This window comes from Procambarus clarkii, chromosome 75, assembly GCF_040958095.1.
Source record: "Procambarus clarkii isolate CNS0578487 chromosome 75, FALCON_Pclarkii_2.0, whole genome shotgun sequence".
Taxonomy (NCBI): domain Eukaryota; kingdom Metazoa; phylum Arthropoda; class Malacostraca; order Decapoda; family Cambaridae; genus Procambarus; species Procambarus clarkii.
In genome coordinates, this window is record NC_091224.1 from 24,882,900 (window position 1) to 24,910,194 (window position 27,295).

The 27,295-nt window shown below is 39.4% G+C and overlaps 1 protein-coding gene across 7 annotated transcripts in view; it reads left to right on the forward strand.

Moving 5' to 3' along the window:
- Positions 1-25,716, forward strand: part of egg (SET domain bifurcated histone lysine methyltransferase eggless) — a 44,131-nt gene extending 18,415 nt beyond the window's left edge. For all 7 annotated transcript variants that reach the window (XM_069313386.1, XM_045764291.2, XM_069313389.1 and 4 more), the window contains 11 exons: positions 4,316-4,428; positions 5,622-5,761; positions 6,013-6,220; positions 8,227-8,394; positions 8,528-8,667; positions 9,115-9,292; positions 10,119-10,266; positions 10,646-10,825; positions 12,152-12,442; positions 13,567-13,727; positions 16,450-25,716. In XM_069313386.1, the coding sequence (XP_069169487.1) occupies positions 4,316-4,428; positions 5,622-5,761; positions 6,013-6,220; positions 8,227-8,394; positions 8,528-8,667; positions 9,115-9,292; positions 10,119-10,266; positions 10,646-10,825; positions 12,152-12,442; positions 13,567-13,727; positions 16,450-16,656 (1,934 nt within the window). In that variant the 3' untranslated portion in view covers positions 16,657-25,716. The remainder of the gene's footprint in view (positions 1-4,315; positions 4,429-5,621; positions 5,762-6,012; positions 6,221-8,226; positions 8,395-8,527; positions 8,668-9,114; positions 9,293-10,118; positions 10,267-10,645; positions 10,826-12,151; positions 12,443-13,566; positions 13,728-16,449) is intronic.
- Positions 25,717-27,295: the final 1,579 nt, after the last annotated feature.

The window sequence follows — 27,295 nt, forward strand, 5'->3', positions numbered from 1 at the left end:
TACTAAGAGTCTGTTTATGGACACTTGTTTTTCCCTATGTTTTAACACTTGTCTGTAGTGAGACATCACATTGTCTCACTGAGAATGATCTCTTGTTTCCCTCTATCATCATCCTCGCAACTATTTTCTTAGGTTGAACTTTACCACTTACTTTCTTGGAACCCATGGCATGATATATAATAATTTTTTGTTCAGAAACTAAAAAAAGGCCCCAAAACAATGAAATACTTCACAAAGAATTCAATCGCAGTCGTCACCTCGGCAGGACGCTGGTAAACCGTCCACGTTGGACCCGTACGTGTATAAACAAACTCCGAACACCGAGGCAAACAATGAGTACCGAATCAAATTTTTTCAAGAAATTGAGCTCAAGTACCGAAAAATACAAAAGCCGAGGTTCCACTGTACAGTAGTTGGAAGCAATCTGTCTGCAGTTTGTGGAAGATGACCCCAAACTGCAAGGGCAGTACTTACAGTGCACCTAGGGAAGAAAACCCTAGGTGCATGCAGCCTCTGTACTTCTGGAATAACACCTGGCTCGCACACCACTACACTGCAGCAAAGCACCACACTGCACAGCCCTACTCAAGGATTGAAACCAGAGTCGATCAACCGCCACCTAACACAACAGCCTCAGAACTGGGGTTAGGTAGCTGGCGCGGAAGGTCTGGGGAAACACTTCTTTCCCTTCCCAGGTCGAGAGGAGTTGTGCAGACAGCAACGCAGTGATTGTGGTGACATCATGCTTGTTTGCTTGTTTTCTGATTGGGGAGTTCTGCTTGCTTATCTGGCTTTCGGTTTGCAATGTTTAATCGTCTGTAGTTTGTTTCGGGATTCCTACCTTTCTGGGTGCCTGACTTGGTAGATGGCAGACATAGACTGCTTCTAACTACATGACGGGGGTGTCTATAGGCCATTGCTCCTCTTGCCTCTCTGAGGCGGCCAGGTTCTGGCTTGTGGTCCCCGGTAGTCCTAGAACTCCATCGATTGACTGTTGCCATGGTCTAATATATACACATCCGCCTGGTATAGCTCCGGGGAGCCGGAGGGTCTTGCCCAGAAAATAGTGTTTCATTACATTCAATGCTTTTTTTTCATAATTTTGTATTAATTTAAAAAAATTAATTTTATGATTAATGCAATTGTCTTTTTACACAAATTGTTTTCTTTGCAGTACTGTACTAGTAATAGACTGTAGAATATTCTATATAATTCTTACATTTAATTTTTTTTCTTCTATAATTTCTTCTTCATCCTCAAATGTTGTCAACATAAACAAGCCTTAAAACACTTGCTAAAACATTTAATGGGTTATGTGCAGCTTATAAATAAGTGAAAACCTATTTATAATTGAGCAAATTATAAATTAGATTTATAATTTGTTTCCTTGAGCAAATAAAGGAACATAAACCAGCTAAAAACTTTAACAATAGTGACGGCATCAGCAAATTACTTAAATTAAATTAAATTAGTGCAATTACTTGATGTTGTCAATAAATGCATTTATTTGCCATCCAGTAAGTCTTCCCTAAAGTCTTCCCTAAGTCTTCCCTAAATTTAGGAAAAGACCTAGATAGTCTGGCTTGTTGGTTTATGGAACAAATTACTGAGTAATATAACAGACCTGGGATCGAAGGAGTGTTTCAACCATAGGTTGACATATATATGAACCTTTAGGTGGATATAAATAGGAGTTGCCTCGTATAGGCCAATAGGCCTTCTGCAGTATCCTTGAGTCTTAGGTTCTTATTTGTTAATAATAGTGACGACATCAACAAGATATAACAAACTTGCTGATTTTGCCCGTGAATGCATTTGGCAAACTGAATCTAACCAGTACTAATTATCTTATGCTTTTTATTAATTATATATTTACTTCAAGCAAATGGCAATTATCTCCATTTATATAGGTAAACCAACAAACAATATTCTTTAATGGATAATAAAATTATTGTAATGATTGTTTAAAAATATTAACAAGAATATATTAGAAGCTGCTTTGCTCATCCATTATGCAGTTTTGTGTACATATATTGTATAATATTTTATTAAAAAAAAATCATGGTTTTAGTGTAACTATTAATTAGATCAGCTGCTGCTGCTTAAATATATCTGCCTTAGTCTCTTTCACTAGAAAGAATGCTAGTGTACATCACTAGATTCTAACAGCAGAAATTTTTAAACCTAATGTATAATTGTGGAATAGTTATGTAGTATTAATGAACAAGTTGGAGAATTAGATAAACACATTCCTGGCTCCCACTCCCCCATGGGACATTGTGAACTCCAGTTTATGCCAGTGCAGTTTTCATCTCCCAATGCAGCTGTACAGAAAGTACAGAAAACCAAACATGCAAGTCAACATCGAGGCACTAAAGAAATGAGTACATGAGTCATAAGAGTAGCAGAGCAATGATTTTAAATACATTTGACGAGAAGTGTTTGGAGGTGAACTACTTGACCACAAGCCAGAGAGCATGGGGGGCAATGTGTGAAACTCCTGATTTGGGCTTCAATTGGGACCCTCAGGACTCCTAGTGGATTCAGCTGAATCTCAGGTTGCATTGCCTGTACCGAGTCCTGGTGTAGTGGTCTAGGGTGGTGGAGCCCTCATCTAAAGAAATGCACAAGTAAACTTGAAAAGGTTCAGAAGTTTGTGACGAGGCTTGTTCCAAAATTGCAAGGGATGGGATATATGAAGAGATACTGAAGGAACTAAACCTACGTTTAGTTCCTTCAGTATCTCAGTGTTATCTCCAGTGTTAAATATTCCTAAATATTTAATAGGATTGACAGAGTGGAAATAGAGGAAATGTTCAAAATGAATACCAATAGAACAAGGGGCCATGAGTGGAAACTTGAGACTCAGACGAGTCATAGATGTTAGAACATTTTCATTTAGTATAAGAGTAGTAGGAAAATGGAATGAACTAAAGGAACAGATTGCAGAAACAAACTTCATTCATAATTTTACAAATAGATATGATAGGAAAATAGGCCAAGAGCCATTGCTTTAGACAACTGGCAGCTAGAAAGGTGGGGTCCAAGAGTTAATGCTTGATCCTGCAGGCATAAATAGGCAAGTACACACAGAGTTGTACATAGCACAATTTAAGGGAGGACGTGCATGCCAAAACCAGTAGTTTCAAATCTTCATATGACAAAGGTTATAGGCAAGATGGAACACCATGAGCATAGCTCTCATCTTGCCTCTACACTTTGGTAATTAAACAAGCACACTCTTGCCTCTCAGTGCCAGCTCGACTACCATACATAATTCTTGGGCTACGGTTAAAGCACTTCTACAAATGTCTTCTACATATACTGTCTGTCTATTAAACAAAGATCAGGAAAGAAATGAGGCCACTCAAAGTGAACGAAGCATTTTTTATGTTTCTGGGGGAGCCCCTTGCATCTCCCTGAAGGTACTATATACTGATATGTTACCATTTACTAGGTCCCATCAACAATGAAGTCCTATAGGCCTACTGGGGACCAGTGCCAGAACCTGGCCCACTCAAAGATACACAGGGGTGGTGATTCCATGATGTTAGAAAGTATGCTGCTCTGTTGGCGAACATCTCCTGGGCTGATATTTGGGGGCGGGGTTTTTTGAGCTTGAACCGGGTTTGGCAGCCTGGTATCTTGTCAAGTGTTCCTGGACTTGGCACCTTTGTGTGGCTTTGGGTCATGTCTCTTAGCCAGGGGTCTCTTCTTTGTCATAAATCCTATGGTACTTTCTCTGTTCTGGGGAGTTCAGGGGACCACAAGAGGCTTCCCACAGCAAACCAGAATTGAATTCAATGAAATGTCAATTTCTGGGTCAACCCTGGTGGCTCCCGGATCCCCTCCCTCCCAGGTCATCAGGTAGATGCCTACATCTGCTCGAGAACTGGTGGGTTGAGATGCTAGCTGGCAGTGGGCTGCCTCTCCCTCCCCAAACAAGAGGGGAAGGTGGGGCAGATAAGCTCACACTAGTTTGTTTACATAGTTGGGGGAGTTCTTGAGGCAGATTTCATGACTTTGGTCTCTCTTGAAGCCAGCAGGGGTTTGTTTTGACTCGCTGACTTTCTAGTTGCCCTCCCCGTTTAGGTGGGAAAAATAAATGTCACTTCTCCATGAGCCTCTTTGAGTGGGCTATCTTATAGGCCAGTGGTCCCTGGTAGGCCTATAGAACTCCACTGCTGATGCAACCTAGTAGATGGTACCGTATCAGTATATAGTAGCTTCAGGGAGCCACCAGGGCTCACCAAGAAATTGGCACTTCATTACATTCAACGGTAGTTTTATTTTTGTTTTAATGTTGTCACAACAGAAGCACCTGGGGAACGCAGGGCCGTTGCACGCAAGAGCACATCGTCTCGACCTGGCACTCCGCCTAGAGAAGTGCAACTCAGAGTAGAACAAGAGTCCAAGGGCTTCACAAATGTAAGTTGGAAAAGAGAACATTAGTAATGACATTTTCTAGAGGGCTGAATGGTGGGTCCCTGTTGCTAGCCACACTATTAGGTCCCATCATCTCTTTTGTGAGTCATTTAAAGCCTTCTGGAGACCAGAGGCCAAAACCTGGCTCCCTCAAAGTGGTATAGAGAGCAGGGGATACCTGATCATCCTCACTGAGAAATGAAGCCCCCAGAAAGAAGCAAAGCAAGACCGACAACAACAAGGTCAACAGAGAGTGCATAAAACAAAGCTCACGATCCACCCCAGTAGTTAGGCCACCTCCTCTTTGTTACCATTGCCCACCACTACTGACCACTGGCTTACACAGTACTAATACCACTCCACCAGTGATTGCCTGGCAATGCAGGCTCGAATCCTGGTGGGGTTATAGAGTTCTTAGTGATTTATAACTTGGGGACCATTCTAGCTTTGTCTCATACGTGTTTATACTGGTAAAATGCCTTTAATAATGGGTAAGATATATGCCTGGCCATCTACTAATGATGTGGTGGAAATTTTTGTTATTTACTTTTGATTAAGGATTGCATCTACAAACTGGACTGATGTGCCATTTTATAGATAAACTTTTTTCTCTTTATTCTTACCACAGTTTTCCAAAAAGTTATTGAAAGTGTTTTTAATTTGATTTCCATAAAGTAACATTGACATTGTTAACCAACATATTAACTGTGTACTTGTGTGTGTCCTAAACAGACAGGGTTAAACACCTGTTCCACTACATATTGTAGCGGGTTATTGAGTACTTAACCATAGAAGGTGATTAAAGTTCTTTAGCAAGTTCAACTTACAATTATATCACATGCTGTATATATAATAATTATTGCTTTACATAGTAAACTGTACTATCATATATTGTCAGTATAGTTCATGAAGAATATTTTAAGTTATACTGTAAGAGCTTGGTAATCTAAATTTTGGTAAACCAAATGAATTCACATTCATTGTTTTCAAGTAAATGGTGGAAGTAACTGGGTAAAGGGTGGGAATAGTCAGGTTATTGAACACAAATTTGTAAATTTTTAGTCATTCCTGACAAAAATGTGGCCGACTCAAATGGTAGTGGGCCCCATATACTGTGGTTCAGATTACCAAGCATAGACATTATAATCAAATTTCTTTTAATCTTCGACTGATAAAAGATTTGCTTTTCCCAACAGAAACATTCCTTCTTAGAAAAGATAATAAGAATAACCCCACATACGTGTTCATCGAAGTGCCTCGGTGCATCAGGAGACAGTATGGACAAACACAAAGGATTGTCGCCTCTTCTCTATCCTCTTCTCTTTGGTTGGCACAGGTATTGACACTTGTACTATATACATTGTCAATTTGGATTTTATTTTGTCAAATGTTATTTGTTAGAGTTAAAACTGAAAGGTATTTTGGAAAAAACTAACTAGTGGAAAATCCTGTAATGGATGAAATGGGAATTGGATGAGAACTCTATACTGTAGATTTGCAATATATTTAGCATTTCTCATGCTGAATTTCTCTTCTCTGGGAGTCTGAAATTTAGATTATAATCCATAATCTTCTTTCACCCAACAGAACAATCATAAAGCAGCGTCGCAAGACTCAATCCAAAAATGAAATTTGTTACGTAGGTCCTTGTGGTCGCCGCTTACGCTCAATAGAGGAAGTATTTCGGTACCTCCGAGAAACGGAATCAAACCTGGAGATAGACTGCTTCTCATACGAGACAAACATTGATGTGTCTCATGAGTGGGAGCCATTTAAAAAAATACTAAATGTTGAAGTAAGTTTATTTTTATGTAGACAAGTTTGTAATTTTGTGTTGGAAAGAATACTGTTAAATAATATGTGTCATCACAAATTATGTTCTTGGAAAGAGAAGGAAATTCTGTGTGTGATGTGAATAAAGTGGTTGATTAGTTTAAATACCTTGTGTATTTGATTGACATAAGAGGAGGGAGGGGGGGGGGGAAGGGCAGAGGCAGGGATGGTAAAGAAGCCACTCCTCACTTGGAGTGTTGCCAGCTCTTCTGGCTGCTGCTTCTGTTCGGTTTTGCTTGGCACATTTCCCAGTTCTCCACTCTCTTGTACCTAAATGTACACATGTAAGAGAGAAGAAAAAAATTTATCTGTGTCATCCAACCCACATCTTCAAGCCTGACCCCAGGTCAGGTTTGGGGGTAGAAGAACTCCCAGAACCAATACCTATTAGGCTCAGGGCATGACACTCCATTTCATGCCTACCATATGCTAGACACCCTGCCTGGGTGGTAGTCTGTTTCCTTTGCACAGTACAACATGGTTTTCAGACTTTCACAATTTGAGCAAATTGCATTTCTCATGTTTTATGGCTTGCTTCTATACTGTATATTGAGCAAATGTAGATTCTACATTTGCTTCTATATTGAAAATGGTACCAAAAGGCTCATGACAGTCGGCACAGTAACTGCACAGAGATATCCACAAGAAAAGCAGTAGGGTATAGAACTGCCAAGGCATCACCCAAATGATGTAGATTCAAAATATAGAATAGTAGAATAAAATTGTGGAATCAACCCTGCATTTACCATACTCACATTGTTAGCAAGTTGTCATTTCTCTGGCCCTTTACCCAAGGACCATTTTTCCTTAGTGGTGGGAGGTGGGGTACCCTTGGTGACACGACTGTTTGTCTGCATTTTACCTAGTGAAACCAACAGTTTCATTTGGATGATTCCTTGGCAGTTCTATACTCTATTGCTTTTCTTGTGGATATCTCTGTGCAGTTACTGTGTCAACTGTCATGAACCTTTTTTGGTACTGTACCATTTTCAATATACATTAATCTTTTCATTTGTATACATCAGTCATGACTACCCTTGTCCTTCCTTGTTTGGGGCAAGTATTTTGCTTTCTTTCATCTTGATTTAGATCTTTTGTTTTGGAGATTCTTCCCAGAGTTTTAGTAGCTGTATTTTGAGTCCCGAGAGATTCACTTATGGAGGTCCCACCAGTTAGGTTTCTGTAGGATACTGATTGTTTAACTTTCACCTTCCATGTTATTTGTGTTCTCTAACACCACTAGGTCTCTTCTCTGAGGCTCATTAGGGAAACTCGAGTAGTTCAACTTTGAACCTGGGCTGGACCTGGGCACTGGTGCTGCAAGACATATTGTCTTCCTGGAGTTGGAGTCATTTTGAGTGTCCTAACATGTTGTGTGCATGTGGCTAAGGGGACTACCGAGGTAAAGCTCAAAAATTGCAGTTTCATTTATTCATCCTTTTATTATTTATCTGGCTGATGCCTCTTCTACATATGTGGGAAATGAGAGAGTTATAATTTATGTACCTGTTTGTGTGATAACCTTCAACAGTTAGAGAATTTAGGCTATGGGTAACAAATTTTCAGTGTGAAAAAAAAGAATACCATATCATAATACTAAATTTAAATATTTTGGGTGAAGTATTTTGTAGGAGGATATTTTGATCAGAATATTTTGGTAGAGGTGGAGACAAATGAGCAAAATGTTTCTTTCACCCTGATGCACCTGTTTACCTAGCAGTAAATAGGTACATGGTAGTTAGACAGCTACTATGGGCTGCTTCCTGGGGGTGTGTAACAAAAAGGAGGCCTGGTCGAGGATCGGGCCGCGGGAACGCTAAGCCCCGAAATCATCTCAAGATAACGAGAAGTTAATTATAAGCGCCTGAGATTGGAATTTAGTATATGGGTATACAATAAAATGATTAATAGATTCCATTAACAAAACACACAAACTTTACATAATAATAAAATTTCATATCATCTCAGGACATGTCCAGAGGTGAAGAGAATGTGCCAATTTCGTGTGTGAACTCCCTGGACGAAGCTGTTCCTCAGTCGCTGATATACTGCAATGTACGACTGCCCACGGAACATGTGCCGCTGAATTTGGATCCAGAGTTCCTTGTTTGTTGTGACTGTAAGGATGACTGTCAGGTGAGCTTCTCGAGCTAGATTCCCTGGTTTACATATGTCTGCACAATGAAATCGCAAGAACTTGATGTATCCATGAGAAAATATTGATGCAATGTGATGGAATCAAACATACATTTTTTTTTTTTTTTTTAAGGACAAATCGAAGTGCTCGTGTTGGCAATTGACCATAGAAGGCACGCGCATCCTGGAACGCAATGAGAATTCAACTGCTGGCTACCACTACCGACGCTTATTTGAGCAAGTTCAGAGTGGAATATATGAATGTAACTCAAGGTGAGCACATACACTTCACCTATAATTATTTTAATGGAAAAGATGCAAATTACCGTAACATATAGAATTGGTTGTAGCAAAGGCAAAGTTGCTCATTAAATAATGCATAACAAGTAAAATATATATCGGTCTAAATTTAGAGTTAAATATGTCTACACAATTTTTTTGCGTCCGTCAAGTTAGAGAATTACCAGAATATTGATTTAAGAAAATAAAATTAAATACAGTGCAGCATTGATACCTGATCAACCAGGCTGTGACTCATACGTCAGGCTGCGAGCAGCCGCGTCTAACAGCCTGGTTGATCAGTCCAGCAACCAGGAGGCCTGGTCGACGACCGGGCTGTGGGGACACTTAGCCCCGGAAGCACCTCAAGGTAACCTCAAGGTAAGGTAACATCTTGATTTAGAATGAATACAGTAATACCATTAAACTTTCCCATTACAGATGCAAGTGCAGCAACCACTGTCTAAACCGTGTAGTCCAACACCCTCTCAGACTAAAACTTCAACTTTTCAAGACTGCCAGACGAGGATGGGGTGTGAGAACGCTTCACGACATCCCAAAAGGAGGCTTCCTCTGTGTCTATGTTGGTAGAATGTTGAACGAAACTATAGCAAATGAGGTACAGTCTCTGATTTTATTAGATTTTGAAGAGGAGAGTTGCAGATTAGTGACCATCATACATTATCACCAGTACAGTTTGTTAAACTTTGATCTACATTAATTTAACCGACTTGAAATTTGAAATATTTAGTCCCTTTCCTTTTTCATTAAACATACATTCCTTTCATGTGCTGAGAAACATTTGAAGTGTTCCTCTTGTATTTATTTATAACTAAAAAGAGATACAGTATTGTATGTCTTTTAAAAGTTGCTTTTACCTCCATGATGTAAAAATTCAGCATTAAATGTTATGAAATGCATCTTTCTGGTGGACCTCCCATGTCAGGGGGGATGGGCCACTGAGGACACCCCTCCCAGATAACCAATTTCATTAAGCTACTGTAATCTCAACATTTTAATTCCTATCTTGCAGTTACCTTGCTTTGATTTTGAGGCATAAACACTTTACGGCTGAGGATGTCTGACACAAAACACATCAGCAGTCCACTGAGTGTTTTGGTGTAATGTTTTAGTACAGTAGCAGCGCAGTGGTTTACATCCTCGGCTCAAAACTGAGGGACCTTGGTTCAATCCCCGGGCAGGAGAGAAACAATTAGGCATGTTTCCTTTCACCTAATTCATCTGTTCATCTAGAAGTTAGATGGTTACCTGGGTGTTAGGCAGCTGTTGTGGGTTGCATTCTGGAAAGTCAGTAGTTGCCCTAGTGGGGCTTTGATAAACCTATGTATAGGCTTCCCTTCCCCAACAGCAGGAATTACAGCACATTAATTTGGGATGCAGGATAAAATGTCTCTAGTAATTAATTCCTTGTTAAACGTCTCCAGGAAGGAAAGATTATGGGAGGAGATGATTATTATGCAGAGTTGGATTATATTGAAGTTATGGAGAATGCCAAGGAGGGATATGAGGAAGAGGCTTCTACTCCCGATGAGGAAATTGGCAATAATTTTGCAGGAGAAGACAGACATATTGGTAAGATTCTTGTATATTTATTAAATTATATTGCAAGGAATGGTAAAATGGTAAGATAAACTAATGCACATTTTTAGTGAGATTTAGATGGCTTAAAAATATATTTGTTCCAATTTCCTTATTTTTGTTTATATACTTGTTCAGTAAGTTTAAAAGTCAAAGTTTAATAATGGTGTTGACTAGTAATGGTGTGTTGTGATAGTATTGGTATCTATTATGGGGCATCTTGTAGAGGAGGATGGTCTGTGTCTGCCCTTGACCCAGTATGCCATCTCATTCTGTACATGGAGTCCTTTTCATACATTAAGCCCTTGCACAACACTGAATGCCGAAGCCCGTTCAATACCTTTGTAATTCTCTTTAAATAATTTCTCAATAGGTGGGTCCGAGTCCAATGAGAGTGATGGCTTCTACAGTGAGAATGAAGTCGACAATCCAAAAGAAGACCATGACTTTAACCATCCGTCTCATATTAAAAAGGCTGGATTCACCAAGCGGGAAAAGTCTGCTCGCCTTCAAGAGCGTGCCAAACACACTAAAATTTTAGTGACAGATGGTGGTAGGCACATCAGTTTATCTAATACATTTTGAGTGTGATATATTAAACAGTCATGGAGCTTCCTTTCTAAAATAGAATTTAGGGGCTCGTCAAATGGTAGTCTGAGGATGTGGATGAAAACTTTATACAGTATAATGAGGTTTCCATTCATCATATAAGGAGTTTAAATTAAAATTTCTCTCAATATATGCAGCCATTGAACGTGGGAAAATAAAAGAAGGTAAATAAAACATATAGTTCTCATTTGTATTTTTATATTATAGGCATAATCCTGTATGGTAAGACAGCATTTAATATTATTCCCCATAAAAAGGATATTGTACATAATGGAGAGGCAAGTGCATCGGGTATCTGGTAAGACACTGAACTGGGCAAGGGAGCACCTAACAGACAAGATGCAGATTTACAGTCTGTGAGAAGTAACATTGGGGGAAGGTAGCAAACAGGGTCTTCCTAGGTTTATTGTTAATCTATGTAAATGGCCTACCTGAGGAAGTGCAGTCTTACTTGCCTACTTGCCCTTGTGTGTGGACAATGCAAAGTTAAAGTGGAATATAAAAACTGAGGAGGAATGTTAAGAGTTCAATCCCAACAAGTTAAAAAATTAAGGTAATGGTGATGGGGAAAAAGTGACAGGAGATCAGAAGGAATCTACAAAAGAAGGTAAAGGCATCTGTAACAGTTGAAAGATAAGAAAACTACTGTATAGGGGTGGATATAATCCCTTCAATAACAACAAGCTCTCATAAACAGGATAACATCAGCTGTGTATAAGAAGCAGGCACACTGGTATTTAAAAATATAAACAAGGACTCTTACAAGGCAATTTAAACAGCTCTGTTAAACTAGGACTAGGATATGCAGCACCAGTGGCGACTCCAGACATTGTTAAGCACAAAGTTGAGAAGTGAATGAATGCTTATACATGAATTAAGGATGCGAGGTTGTGAGGAAAGGCACTGCGTGAATTGCACTTCACGCAGTGCCTTTGCAATTGCAATTCAAAGTGAAGTGCAATTCACGCAGTCTTTCCTCACAATTCATGCCTTAGTTCTGGGACTAGTCTAGTGGCATACTTCTGAACTTTTTCCAGCATTGTCTTTTCCACCTTGTTGTGCTTGACAAGGTATGGACTCAATACTAGGCCTGCATTCTCCAGAATTACTCTTACATATGTGGTATACAAGGCTCTGAATGATGTCTTACATAGGTTTTTTAAGGCAGCGCTGATGTTAGCCAACCTTGCATACGTCGCTGATGATTGTGTGAGTGTGTGTGTGTGTGTAGTACTGTATTCTTCCAACTGAAAAATTTTGCTTCTTGCAGGTAAGGAAGAAGGTAGCGGCTCCGGCTCAACACCTGTGTCAGATGATGAAACGAGCAAAGGAACCAAGAAAAAGAATAGTGAGCGTAATTGCAAGAAGAAAGAGGGTGCAAAAGACAAGGAAACAAAAGCTGCTAAGTTGCTGGATGCCAAGAAAGTGGATGATAAGAAAGCGGATGACAAGAAAGCGGATGACAAGAAAGCGGATGACAAGAAAGCAGATGACAAGAAAGACAATTCAGAAAATATGGATGAAGAGGAGGAGCAGTCTGATGAGGGAGAAGATGAAGCTGGTGAGGAAACTCTTGAAGGGAACATATCTTCTCGTTTAAATTTGTGTTAATTTATTCAACTTTCAGCATAACCAGTTTAAAGGATTGTTTTAATATAAAATAAAATATTCAGTAATATTTAGAAATGCAAGAGAGTTTATGTATGGTGGAGAGGAATTATTTATGAACTGAATGTAAATACAGTTTGGAGTTTCATTAAGTCACTCTAAAGACATTATTAGGGATTTGTCATGGTATAAATATGAAAGACTCCATTTTTTAATAGAAATTAAAAAAATTTAAACTTAAATAAAATTTCTTAGGCAATTTTGCTTATTGGTTATATTTAAACAAAATTTCTTGGGCAATTTTGCTTATTGGTTATATTTATCACAATATAATTTGTCTTAGGAACACTTATTACCTGATACCCAGTTACTTAGACCATATTATTTATTAGAAAATAGGTACTAAGAAATGTGCTTGTCTTTTGTTTCACTGTGAAGACCAAAATGTAAGGGCTTTTGATGATACCAATGAAATGAATGGATATTTTTTTCTGAACACAGTATATATATTACTGAATTTACCTGAGGGCAACCATCTCACTGGCCTTAATGGGGACAGAAAGCTGGTGGCTTGTCAAATGTTCTCCATTTTTCAAAAGATTTTTCCAGTTGAATTTTAAACTGGAATACTGACTTCATTTACTTCTTCACCAGGAAGGCAATTCCATGGGTTTATAATCCTGTGGGGTGAAAAAAGCACTTCCTATTCTCTGTCCTACATTGTGGCTTTTTGAGCCTGAAGCTGTTACCTCTTGTGTTAGTTACATTGGACCTTTTTTAAAAAAAAAAAAGTGGTTTCGACTAATATTTTCCAATTTGTCTTAGCATTTTAAAGGTCCTCGATGAAATGTGCCAGGTTGTGTGTGGGTTGTAGTGGCAGTAGTCCTACAGCCCTCAATCTTTCCTAGTGTGAAAATTAACTTACTTCTGGGAGGATTTGTCACCGCGCATTCAATTTTTTTCCAAAATAATGGTGAAATAAAAGTAAAGCAATCGAGAGATTACTCGGAAAAGGACATTTCATAAAATTCTGTAGTTGAATTTTACCTACTACTGTACTTTTGTGTTTTTTGGCAGATGAACAACAGCGTCAGCCACAAACCTTCGCCCCAACTCAACTCTTGGCATCGGTGAACCAAATTAAACCAAACCAAAGTGTTCGGGATTATTTTGGAAAAGATGAGGCTGTGTACATCATGGATGCCAAGCAGACGGGCAACATTGGCCGCTTTCTTAATGTAAGAGTATTGTGGAATGTGTTGTTTACAACTCATAAGAATGAGTTCTTGCATGTGCATGAAATTTTTAAACATGAACTATTAATAACACCATAATGAATATTCTTTAACAATTTCAGAAATATATTTCTGGTACCTAATTAGATTCTTGTACTCATATTTTTCAGTTATGTAAAGAAACTATATCTGATAGAATTGCAAAAAATAATAATTTGCAAAATTATTTACAAAAATTTACATAATTTTACAAAATTATTAACAAAAATTTACATAATTTACAAAATAGTTTACAAAATCACACAGAAAAAGCTCTTAACTCGGATATTTACATCATTCTGCAAAAGATTTAATTTTCAATTGTGGTGTTACATGGTGCTTGTTAGCTAATTCACAGGGTTTACCAGAATCATTTATAATGGCTGCATCTACAAGTTTTGTAATAGACAAATATTATATAAATATCAACTACAAAAGTTCAAATAGATTTTACCTAGCATTACATAAGGTTTGGATACAAAAGTTGGAAATGCTTAACCATCTTGAGGTTATCTTGAGATGATTTCGGGGCTTTAGTGTCCCCGCGGCCCGGTCCTCGACCAGGCCTCCACCCCCAGGAAGCAGCCCGTGGCAGCTGACTAACACCCAGGTACCTATTTTACTGCTAGGTAACAGGGGCATAGGATGAAAGAAACTTTGCCCATTGTTTCTCACCGGCGCCTAGGATCGAACCCAGGACCACAGGATCACAAGTCCAGTGTGCTGTCCGCTCGACCGACCAGCTCCCTATCTTTTAATTTAAAACCGGGAATGATTAATGATTTCCCAACAAGTGATGGGGAATATCCTTGATGGTTCATGGTTTAAACTATGAGACACTGATCATTAAAATTTGATATTTTACATTTGAATATTGCAATTTGATACATGACAATGGTAGCACAGTGGTCTACATCATTGACTTACATCTAAGGATCCCAGTTCAGTCCTCAGTTAGGGCAAAGACTGATTGGTATTTTTCCTTTCACCTGATGCCGCTGTTCATTTAGCAGTAAATCGGTTGCTGGCGGCTTTGGCAATTGTTGTGTGTTACATCCTGTAACGCACATTACAACTACGTCATCAGTAGTTGACCTCGGGTGACCTCAATAAGCCTAACCCAATCAAAATCGTAAGCTTTATTTATAAACAGTTGTACATTTATAATTGGGAAAGTTTACATAAAAACTACAGTATATTTATTATATAAGAGTGCCAACAACAGCTTAGCATGTAGACATTGTTGTTATGGTATAAGAATCTGAAACCTTATTCATAACAACTTGTACAAATAATTACAATAATGGTTGGACTAAACAGGCAAATAGCAATCAAAATCGAACTTATATTTTTGACATAAAATGAGTGACATTTAGAAAGGTGACATATTATAAAAACAAGGTGTAGTTTACCATTAGTGCAGTAAGACGTATATGGGCATAATTTATATCACAAAATTAGGATCATGAGAAGACAATTAAAAATACCGTAGAACTAATGTAAGCTAATAATTCAAAGTTAAACAAATTTGCGCACCCTCGGTACTCTTTATCAACAGATTCTGGAACTATCCCAGATCAAAATCATTATAAACACACAGCTCATATAACATAGATCTGACTTCAGAAGGTCTCGGAATGCCCGTCAGTAATCCATCTTTGCGACAGTAGTTCCTTCATAATTTTAAATATCCAACTGGGGGTCTCTGCTGACTAGTGTTTTATTTTATCATGTAGATCTTCTGCACCATTATATACACCACTCATTCCTTATAATTTAGTTTGTGTATCTGGAAAAGTACAAGTGGCCAGCGATAAGCGAGTCCATGGAAAAAAAAGATTGATCGAGATTGCTGGCTGGTTTATTTCTTTAAAACAAAATGATATTTGTGAATTATTTCTTCAAGTGTGTGCATTAATATCAGGCCTGGGATGGACACCCAAAATATGTCAAACTTTTTTTCTATACACAATCAAGGCTTTCTGTCCCCCAACTATGGAAAACCATGAGGTGAACCATAATTTTGGTTCATAATGTGAACTGTACACCAGTAAATATATGGCAAGCAAACTTTTGAAAACCATTGTATCCACTATAACATACACCAAATTAAACAAAATGAAGTACAGTACATCAATATATATATTAGTATATTTTGGTAGCAGTCTTTCCTGTAGACATATATCATTAAATATGACCGAAAAAGTAAGATTAATAATTCCAACACGAATTTTCTCAATATTTCTTATGTTTCTTTTCACTGTTGATGGTAATTGAAAAATCAATTCTCCAAAATTCATTTTTATTTCTAGTCTGACGCGACACTTGAACGCGTTTTGTAATAACTTATTACATTTTCAAAGACTAGTTTACACACACAACTATAACCTGCAAACACTAAACAGAGTTCTACTATGCTATGATTTTAAACAGCTTTCATTTTATACCCGCATTTTGGGTGAGGTGATATGTTACAACAATATATATATATATACTGTATATACAAGTTATTACAAATAAAACTAACTCTTACTCACATAATTATTTTACTCTCATTAAATTCCTTTTCCTTTAAATTTCTCACAAATGACGTAGTTTAGATAGGACTTTTCTACTCTTCATATGTAGCATTTATCCTCTGTGCAGTACCTAAAGTGTATACTTATAATTGTTTTTGTTTTTTCAGCATTCATGCGAGCCAAATGTGTTTGTCCAGAACGCCTTTGTGGATACTCATGATCTACGATTTCCCTGGGTTGCATTCTTTGCCATGGTTAACATCCGAGCAGGTACAGAACTTACCTGGGATTACAACTATGAGGTTGATAGTGTCCCTGGCAAGATCAAGTACTGCTATTGTGGGGCTCGAAAGTGTCGAGGCAGATTGCTGTGATGTGTTTACAGTTTACCTATAATACTAAATATTGTTTATTTCCATATAATGTTAATTTTTCATGAATGTTTTTTCTTGGGCTCTACTTATGCTATATTGATGTACTAATCAATATTTTGTATAGCAATTACCAATTTTTCCAGGAGGGCCCTATCAATAGCTCCCTGGGCTAAGTGCTGGTCTAGCCAAGCCCAAAGATGATGAACCAGGGTCTTGGAACCCTTGCCTACTGGGAACAAGGACCAGGATTTGTCAGGCATTTATGAAACTTGTACGTCTTTCCTCAATTGTGGCAGCTTAGTTTACATTCATTAACCACTGTACTGCTCTGGCCCCAAATATGGCACCCTCCCTGTGCACAGGAAATAAATTCTTAGCCAAAAAACTTTTCTCTACTTATATTGTTAAAATACAGTCTCTGATCACGGGAAACTAAAAAAAAATATATTTTATGTGACATATTTTAGCCATGATGGAGCTGGGAAGTTGAGCAAATTATGGGCGCTGAGCAATGGAGCGCTCGGGGTCAGTCAACTCTGCCACCCCGTGGGACGGTAGTTGCCGCGAATATAATGTTTCAGAATTATTTTGATATTTCTCATTCGTTTCTTCTCCGTTTTTTTTTGCTATAATATTCAAAAGTGTGGAATTTATATAGTTCAAAGTGTGGAACATTGCTATGCTCAAAATTATGGGTCTCATATATGTGACATATATTATATTCTACAATTAATCAGTGCTTTTGCTGTTATTACACTATATACACACACATTGTATATACCCATCTACATATGTGTTCACCATAACGAACCACCAAGTTGGTATAGTGAGCCCAAAAAACAAGTGAGCTGCCACACCCAGCCAGCCCTCCCTCACTCCTCCAACACCTTACTTGCCAACATTCTCCTCCCACCATACTGTTATTGTTTTTATTACACTCTTTACACACGCTATGTATAAGTATCTACATGTTTTATTCACCATAACTATACAACTAAACAGCACAGTGGCCACCATACACTGCATGACAAGTCACACAGCAGAAGAGTACGACACCACCTCCCTCACCAAAATGGCTCCTCCCAACATACTCCTGTTGCTGTTATTACACTATATACACACGTCATATATAAGTATCTACATTTGTGTTCATAGCAAATCACTAAGCTAGTATGGTGAGCCCAAACAAGAATGGCTGTCACACACAGTGACGCTACCTTGACTCCCTTCCTCCTAACACAATACAACGCGCAGCGCTAATTATCACCACAATCCTGGTCACTGAATCCCGTAGATGAATAATTGACCACATGTTTATTTTGTAAAGGAACATAAGAAGTCGTTTGAAGATTCCTAGACGGATGAAATAATGCTGTGGTGCTGTGGCTAGTGCTGTGAACATCTCGAACAGCATTGGTTCACTGAAATTTGAACGTCGTACACAGTCATTATCACACTCGGGTTCTTCTGTAAATACTATCATGGGGTAAATAATACCAGTTACATATATATTTTAACATTATTAGGCGATGCTGCGGTCACAAGCTGAGCAGCAGTGCTGTGTGCTCATGCTGCATGCGCCAGCCTTGGTTGCTCACCCAGTACTGAGGCTCTCACACCTGGGAATGTTGCCCACGATTTTTTTTTTTTTTTAATGACATCTGTTTACAAGAGCCCTGAGGAAGCTGATGTGAACCCCATGTAGCCGCAGAAGTTTTGAATCATACGCTATACCTATAAGATCTCCGTGTTGCGAGTTGCGTTGCACACCACCCGTCAGGCGCGTTGCGCAGTGCAGTGGTTAAGCAGCTTATGAGCCCCAGAGTTTTTCAGATACAAAGTTTTGAAGCTTATAAACTGTAACAAATACATACTAAACCTCCATGAATAAGAAAAAATGTACAGTATAGGTTTCATAAGTAGACTTGTAAATGCTTGATAAATCCTGGCCCCAGGACCAGATTTTGGCTCTTTCTATGAGGTGAAGAAAGTTTAGGGATCAGAAATAAACCTCAGATTGAGAAAAGCTCACCAGAAAGCATAAGTACAGCAAAGCAAGCCATTGCTTGAAGAAAATTAAGTACCTGTTTCTTCAAGTATCAAGGCAAGGATCATTGCCATGGTGTAAACAACCTAGCCATGATGTGCCCAACTGTCATCAGGTGGTATCTCATGTCAACTGGGATCCCAGTCTGTCAGTCTGCTCTTTTACTCTTATGCATGGTTGCAGTCTCAGAGAGCACAGTACCTCTGAGGTCTGACCTCTGCTTCATGCTTAACCATCAACATGCTGTCATCATTTGCTGATCTGAATCACTGTGGTTACCATGGTGCACTAAGGTGGTGGTTGTTTTAGATTCAGCTACTCGGAACAAAAAGTTCCAAGCAGCACGGGCTATGGTGAGCCTGTCATACTCACCTGGCACAGGAGATGCACTAAGATGTTCGGCATGCTGCATATAACCCTCTGCCTTGGCCATCTCTCATATGGGTAAACCTTCACCACAATTTCTGTGTACTGCTTTTGTTACCTTTTTCTAAAATACATCACTCCTCAACCAAGGGGGAATTCCCAAGAACCAGATTCTGATCCTGGTTTCCAAATAGGCAAGGGTGGGTTTCAGAGACTTGGTGCATCTCCTTAATGTTTGGCTAGACTAACACTTAGCTCTGTCAGTTACCTAGTATCCCACGATAAATGAGGGTCACTTTACAACCAACACTTGGTTTCCTTGGGAAAGGTAGGGAAAGAGGGGATGTCCAGCAAGAGTCAATTTTAATTTTTTTAAAGTATGATTTTGATTGGTGGTGAATAATAATGATGGGTTGTGTCTGTCTGGCTGTTGTGGGTGAACATAACCATCTCTGGAACAACTATAGATAGAAATCTTTAAGGTTGCTTTTATTTATTTAAGCTTTTATTTTCTTTAATCTGTATTTTTTATACTGGCAATGTTAAATTATGATAATGATGTCGAGATCAAGTTTTATTCTGACATTGATGCAAAGATGGAGTTTCACTTTAACGTTGATACCGAGGCAGGAGTAAATAATGACATGGATAACCAGATCATTATTGTTGCTGCAGAAACTGCACTTCTCATGGAAGATTATAAAGTTGAGTGTAAGAGCTGAATATAAGAGACAAAAAGTAATAATAAAAGCCATTGCTTTCTTAAGTAATGTGTTTATGCGTGTCTTTTTTTTAATTTGATATGTATTTATTTATCACATTACCTTAAATTATAAAGTGTTCAGTTAAAGCACTTGTCATTGTATTTATACTATGCAGTATTTAGACAGACATGTAGTGAGAACTAAATCTAACATGAATTTCAATGGCATTGTTCATGCAGATTGAATTGAAATTGAAATTGAAATAAGTTTATTGAGGTAAAATACACACAAAGGGATGAGGTAGCTCAAGCTATTCTCACCCCGTTCAGTACAACGTGTTAATATATACATAGACACACATCACAAATAAACACATTACCAAACATTTTGAGAGGTAAAAATATATATTTCCTCCTTCACAAGTAGTAGGTATCAGACGTACACACAAATACTTTTATGACCTAGGTATACTGTATAGACAAATTGCAAGACACCTGCAGATAATTCAACAAAATATTACAATCTTGGTGCAAAATTCTTATATCTCTCAAGAATATCATCAACCTTTCCGTTGTGACACATCCAGGCTATTTGTTCAGGAACAGTCCTTATCTCAGTGTTTCTATATACACTAATCAACGGACAATCAAGAATATAATGGGCAAGGGTGTGAGACCTTAACATACCACATAGTTTACACTTCGTGTCATTACCATGAACATCTATCCCATATTCCCAGTAATATTTGTACCCAAGCCTGAGCCGCATGTACACAGAGTCACTCCAAGCATTTCTCCTTTTACCATAAGTGAAATGGGTGTTTTGACTCACATACATGTAGTGTTGCATGGTTTGACTACTCTCATACATTATCTCTCTCCTCTCCACTCCCGCCTGTGCCTGAATATTTCTGATTTTGCTTCTTATTTGTCTCATTGTGAATTCACATTCAATGTCAACTTGTGGTTTTGATGTGGCACGTTTGGCCAAGTCATCCGCCACCTCGTTGAGCACTATTCCAACGTGAGATGGAATCCACATGAATTTCACACTATAACCTTTCAGCTGTATCTCAGTTATTCTTCTCTTACAGTCCTCCACTATAGACATGAAGACTGGGTTTCGACTGTTTAAGGACTCCAGTGCTCCTCGGCTATCGACAAATACAAAAACATTTTTGTCGTCATGACGTACTTCCTCCAAACACGCCAGAATGGCCTGCAGTTCAGCTTGTGTGGATGATATATAATTACTAAGCCGGAGTTCAATTATCCTGTCCACAGTCCCAAACTCCGTATAATCCCTTATTAGGACACCACACCCTGCCCTGCCATCCTCCGCCACCGACCCGTCGCAATATACATGTAAACTGTTGCCTCTTGGTAACCGAGATATCATGCTTCCATACAAACACCGTAATTGTCCCGGTTCATGATGAATCTTTTTCACCTTGAGGGGTACAATTTCGACGTCTATTTTCTGTACTTTCCAGGGAGCAGACATATTACACTTTCGAGAGGGTTTACAGCAGTCAAGTACGTCGTATTCCCTGAGGTCATGAGCTAATCCTCTCGTATAGCGTGTCTCCCTCAGTTTCCTGGAAGTGTGTACGTCACTCAAGCAGGTCTGAACGCTCTCAAACAGCTTATCCCCTCCTTTTCTCCGCATGAAACGAATAGATACTCTAGTGTTAATGTCACGGACTCTATCACACACACTCTGTAAATTTAATTCCATTCTCATTATTTCAATCATTGCATTTCTTTGACATCCAAGAATAATCCTCATAGCCTCGTTCTGTATCAGCTCTATTTTTTGAATTCTGCCTTGGCCTGTGTAAGACAATACGGGTGCTGCGTAGTCTATCAGGGAGCGAACAGTGCTTATGTATAACATCCGCAAGATAGGTACCCCAACACCTTTACCAGAAAAAGCCAGTGCTTTTAGAGGATGCAGACGGGCTTTACATAAGGTGCTGATATGATTTATTTCAGCATTTTTACTCTCACATGTGTATCCAACATACATGCCCAGATACTTGTACTTCTGTACACGGCTCAGTTCCACACCATTTAGAGTAAGTGTTATATTTCTTCGTTTCCTATACTCGTATTTGGTTTTATCTGCATTTATAACTAAGCCTAACTTGTGACAGGTTGTACCAAGTATGTTAAGAGCATCTTGAATTTTGTTCCCAGAAGTGCCTTGTATAAGAATGTCATCAGCATATATGATCGTCGTGACCCCTGGAGGATACATCTCTGATGCTAATCTGTTCATTAATACATTGAATAAGGTGGGACTTAATACTCCCCCTTGTGGGGTACCTAACTGAAACCTCCGTTCCTCAGACATGTATCCCTGGTAATACACCTGACCTTTTCTGCCTTGCAGGTAATCCCTTATCCAGTGTAGCAATCTCCCTGTTATTCCAAGATTGGCTAATTCGTATAAGATTACTTCCCCATTGGCTTTATCAAACGCTCCTTGTAGATCAACAAAAACTCTACAATTGTCATCCACATTAGACAAACACTTTAAGAGACAATCCGCAGTACTTTTGCCTTTGATAAAACCAAAGAGATTATTGGACATGTTATCACCTACAAGGTAGAGTAGCCTATTTAACAAAATCCTTTCCATCATTTTACAAAAGCAGGATATTAAGGAGACAGGTCTGTAGCCTCCGTTTGACTTAGGGATAGGAATGATGACAGCCTCTTTCCATTTTCTTGGTAACTTTCCCTCTCTATAACTCATATTAAACAAATCAAGTAAGGGATTAGGTTTCATACCGGCTAAATAATTAAGTATGTCATACGTTACTCCATCTTTTCCCGGAGCAGTGGAGCTGCCACTTTTTATAGCATCCAGTAGCTCATCGTGGGTTATCTCAGTGCATGCTATAGATCTTGTATTTAAGGCACATAAAGTTACTCCATTTCTAATATTTTCCCATGACTCAATGGTGACTCTCGTGTCTGCAGGTAAGGACTCCATACCAGCAGCACTTGCCCATTTATCTACTAACTCATTAGCAACTTTCCCTGGATCTGAGTGAGCAATGAATTTGGTCTTACAACCCCTGACTTTATTTACTGCTCTCCATATGTCTTTAAGGTTCTTAGTATTACCAATGGCCTGAGCAAAGTCTTGCCAGTATCTGTCCCGCGCCTCCTTCCTCACCTGACTGCATTCCCTAGCCACTTCCAACATTGTATTTTTCTCTTCATCCCTCATTCCATTTTTTAACCATGCTTTATGCGCACCCCGTAGCATTCTCTCCCATCCCTTGACTTGCTGATCATTGGAATATTTAAATTTCTTAGGTCCGTGCGTCTTGCTTCCCCTGCCCCCGTTATTTTCCCTCTGTACTAATTTCTCTATGTTCTCGACCATGTCCTCGTAAAAACTATCAACGCAGAGCGGCGTGTAATGTTGATACCAATCTCCCATATTTTGAATAAAATAATTTTTCATATCTTTCTTAATATTTAGCCTTTTCCTTTGAAAGTGGACTTGTTTTTTCCCCAGTGGTAATTCAACGTTCAAGGCAAAGTGGTCACTAAGTAGTTCCCGAACAACCCGAGCCTCCCCCATAATCCCCTGAGAGTTTAAAACGCAGGCATAGTCAAGCCGTCCTCCCCTGATGTGAGTTGGTTCATTGTTTCCCAAGAGACAGGTATCTGGATGATCTTGTAGAAACTGTAACCACTTGACCCCATTAGCATTAATACTACCCACTGTCCCAAGGCTTGTGTGCCGAGCATTAAGGTCCCCAATGACCAGTGAAGGATTAGTATAAATGCAGTCAGGTAAATAGTTAGCGTCGAAGCAGTTCCTGGATACATACAAATTAACTACAATAAATTCCCCTTCCCTTAATGATAATTTAACACAGACACTCTCTATACCTTGCGTTTTTGATGGCGGTTCTACTAACTCTGCTGGTATGGAGTTCTTAACATAAATCGACGTGCCTCTGATGTTATTTGCAGCGAAGAGGTGAAACCCTTTATAACCATTTAATTTCAATAATCCTTCATTCCTATCCCCTGTCTCCTGGAGAGCTACAACATCAATATCATTTCCCATCACATAACAATGAACATCTGTAACCCTGTTTCTCAAACCATTAACATTCCATGACAACACTTTCAGTCTAGGGTGATCCATTATTAATCAATTCATTGCCTAAGTCATCCCCAATAAGTTCACTAAATGATAGCCATACCTTGTATAACATCTCCCACCTCCTCCCAAGTTCACCAGTAAAAGCGACATTGCGATTCTCAAGAGATTTTTTCAGCCCTGAGATGTCCATTGTTGGCCCAAATGATTCCTTCATTTTATGTGTAATTATAGGGTTCGTCCTTTCACTACGACTACCATCATTCACACACACTTCACTGTCCTTCATTTCATCACTCAATATTTCATTTTTGTCCTCAACCACTATATCCTGACTATCCTTCACCGTTTTGTGATTTTCCTTGACCTCCTGAACGTTTAATTTAGCCTCGATGGACTCGATTCTCTGCCCCAGATTTTGGAGGAACTCACCAACTTTTTTAAGTTCAGCCCACACTTCCTTGACCATATTATTATGACCCTCTCTCTGAGCCACAGTAGCCACTTCACTCACCGTTACACTGTCACTGCCGGAGTCCTGAGTGGTGGCGTGGCTGCTTGTTGCTGGAGCCTGCCTAAGTAAAGGTGACTCCTTTACCCACGCATTCGTCCGGTTCACTGGCACTGTTTGGGGCAGACTGTTTTGCTGTGCTCCCGGTGTCTGGGTAAGAGCTCTTGCTTGCTCTGTAACATTCACCGGCCGGAGAACAGCCATACTCGGCCTCTTGCTACACACAGCCGAGCTCGCATTGTGAACACCTCCACAGTTGCAGCATCTGGGAACTATTTTCTCACCCAGATTCAGTCTGTTTCTACACACAGTAGAGAGGTGAGACTTTCCGCAGAAACGACATCGTGGATCATTTTGACAGCTCCAGGATTTATGCCCCCATCTGCAGCATTTCAGGCATATTATGGGCTCTTCCACATACTTTGCTACATGCCTGTAGCCAGCCCCGGTGATGAACACTTTTTCGGGTACGTCACCTCTCACTAGAGCCACCACCTGACTCCTAGCTTCACCTTTAATAAGGTGACGCTTGGCCCACACAAATCGTTGGTCGTCGAGTATAAACTCGGGGTCCAGAATCTGAGGGTATTTATAGATAATTACCTTCGTCAGCTTCTCGTTCCCCTCCGGTATTTCCATAAGAATTCCATCATATCCTTGCTGGCTAAGAAACGTCACTGCCTCCCTAGAACCTACCGTTAAGTAAGGTCTGTTTACACCTTCCTTCAGCAGGGGCTCGAACTTGCGGTGTTCTCTTCCGAGTTTGACGGTCCACAGCAGCTTCTGATGATAGGCCAACGTGCATGAGGCAGGGAAGAGAAGCCTCCATCTCCGCTGATCCTCACCTTCCTGACATCGTTCCGTCCGTTTGTCTGCATCAGTCTCGGCGTCGTTCTTCATTCTTTTATCGTTTCCGTTAAGTGTACCATTACTGTCCACACTACGCCTTGCATCCTGTCTTCTGCGTTTCTTCTTATTCCTTGTCAGAACTTCTTGAAACACGCCCTCCTCGTCTGACTGGCTGCTTTCAGAGTCCATGTTAATATCTCCGTGGGAAGCAGCCAGTTCTACTGGTGACTGAGTCTCCATCTCAGTACCCAGCATGGGGGGAGGGGGAGGGGGAAGGTGCGGAGCAGAGGTCTTGACCCGACCGCGTCCCAGGTAAGACTGTGTTCATGCAGATTGATTGTACATATTGTAACCATGTTTCTCCATCTGGTTTCTGTTTTGTACTGCCATTGCTAGTCATATTTTTCCCAAAATCTTATAATGTTCCATTAATAAAGATCTTGCCCTTTTTATTCCTGAATTTTATTTATAGGCAGATATACCTCTGTAATGGTAAAGTGAAAATATTTACACAAAAATACTTTGAGAATTTCATCCAAGATTATAACCTCAGGACATTAATGAAACCTGTCATTATTACTGTAATATTAGCATTTTGATGGTCTTTTGTAACTGATAATTACAGCTGATAAAGGAACTTTACAGAAGGCAGGGATGGTTATACTGTACTAGATGTTTGAATAAAGGCTGAGATTGTACCACTATAAAAATAAACAAATGTTAGTATAAAGACATCTATCTTAATATGATTTCAGGGCTTAGCATCCCTGCAGCCTGGTCTTCAACCAGGCCTACTTTTTGTTGCACAATCCCAGGAAGCAACCCGTAGCAGCTGTCTAACTCCCAGGTACCTATTTACTGCTAGATGAACAAGCACAGCGGGGTGAAAGAAACTTTGCCCATTTGTTTCCGCCTCCACCTGGGATAGAACTTGGAACCTTAGGACTATGAATCCTGAGCTCTGTCAGGCCCCTGACATAAGTTTATTAAGTGCAGAAGGCAAGGTGTATGGTAAAATGGTAATTAAAAGATTTATTTGTTGGGATTTAAGCACGAGGTTCAGGTATTGGAACTTACTAGATAATTCAGTTCCAGGTAGAGTATATGTACCCAGAGAGCACCAGAGATGGTAAAGAAAGAACTTGCTCCTAAGGAAGTTCAGGAAATTGCCAAGCAATGGGTCAGTGATTAACAAGGTGGGTTTCATGGTGGAAGAGGTGTGCAGATCAGATGTTCTCATTGATATAGCTCATAGAAAAGACATGCAAGTGAAATTATAAGGCATGCATGCATATATGGACCTAGAAAAGACACAACAAAGTTTATAGAGATGGACTTTCGAGTGATGAACATGAATAGTGTTGGTAGTGATGATCAATGGGTAATTACTAAAGTGTAGTTACAGGATGAGAGCTACGCTTGTGGTGTCCTGTTTTCTCGGTTCACTTTGTTGTACAGTATAACGCTTTGAAACTGCTGACAGTTTTGGCCTCCACCGCCTTCTCACTTGGTCTGTTCCAACCATCTACCTCTCCATTTGCAAACAAACTTTCTAATATTTTTCCAGCACATTTATTTCCTTTGCTTGAATCTGTCACCTCTTGTTCATGAAGTTGCTGGTTTGAGGAATTCATTTTTGTGAATTTGTCAAGGTGCTGACAACAATATGATAGTAGATTATATTTTGCTGAAACATCTTTATTAAATAGTGTGTGTCTGAGGTTGGGAGTTAGACGTTTGGAGCTGGCCTTGCCCAACTGTCCAAGATAACATATGGCAGGTATGGGAGTGTCACTGGTCAGTTAGGTTTGACTCCATTGTCACACTTGAGTAAATATCAGCATTTATAGCGACCTTCTCTCCTGCGATTTTCATAAACTTGTGTCTGAAATAGAGCTTGTGTTTTCAGAAGAGTTATTTAATTTAAGTTTTTCAGTGCTTTTAATATTACATTTTCTGAGGAAGAGGGGGAAGGTTAGGAAAGTGCAAAAGGGGAGACACCTAGGCACAGCTGGGTAACCCATCTAGTTA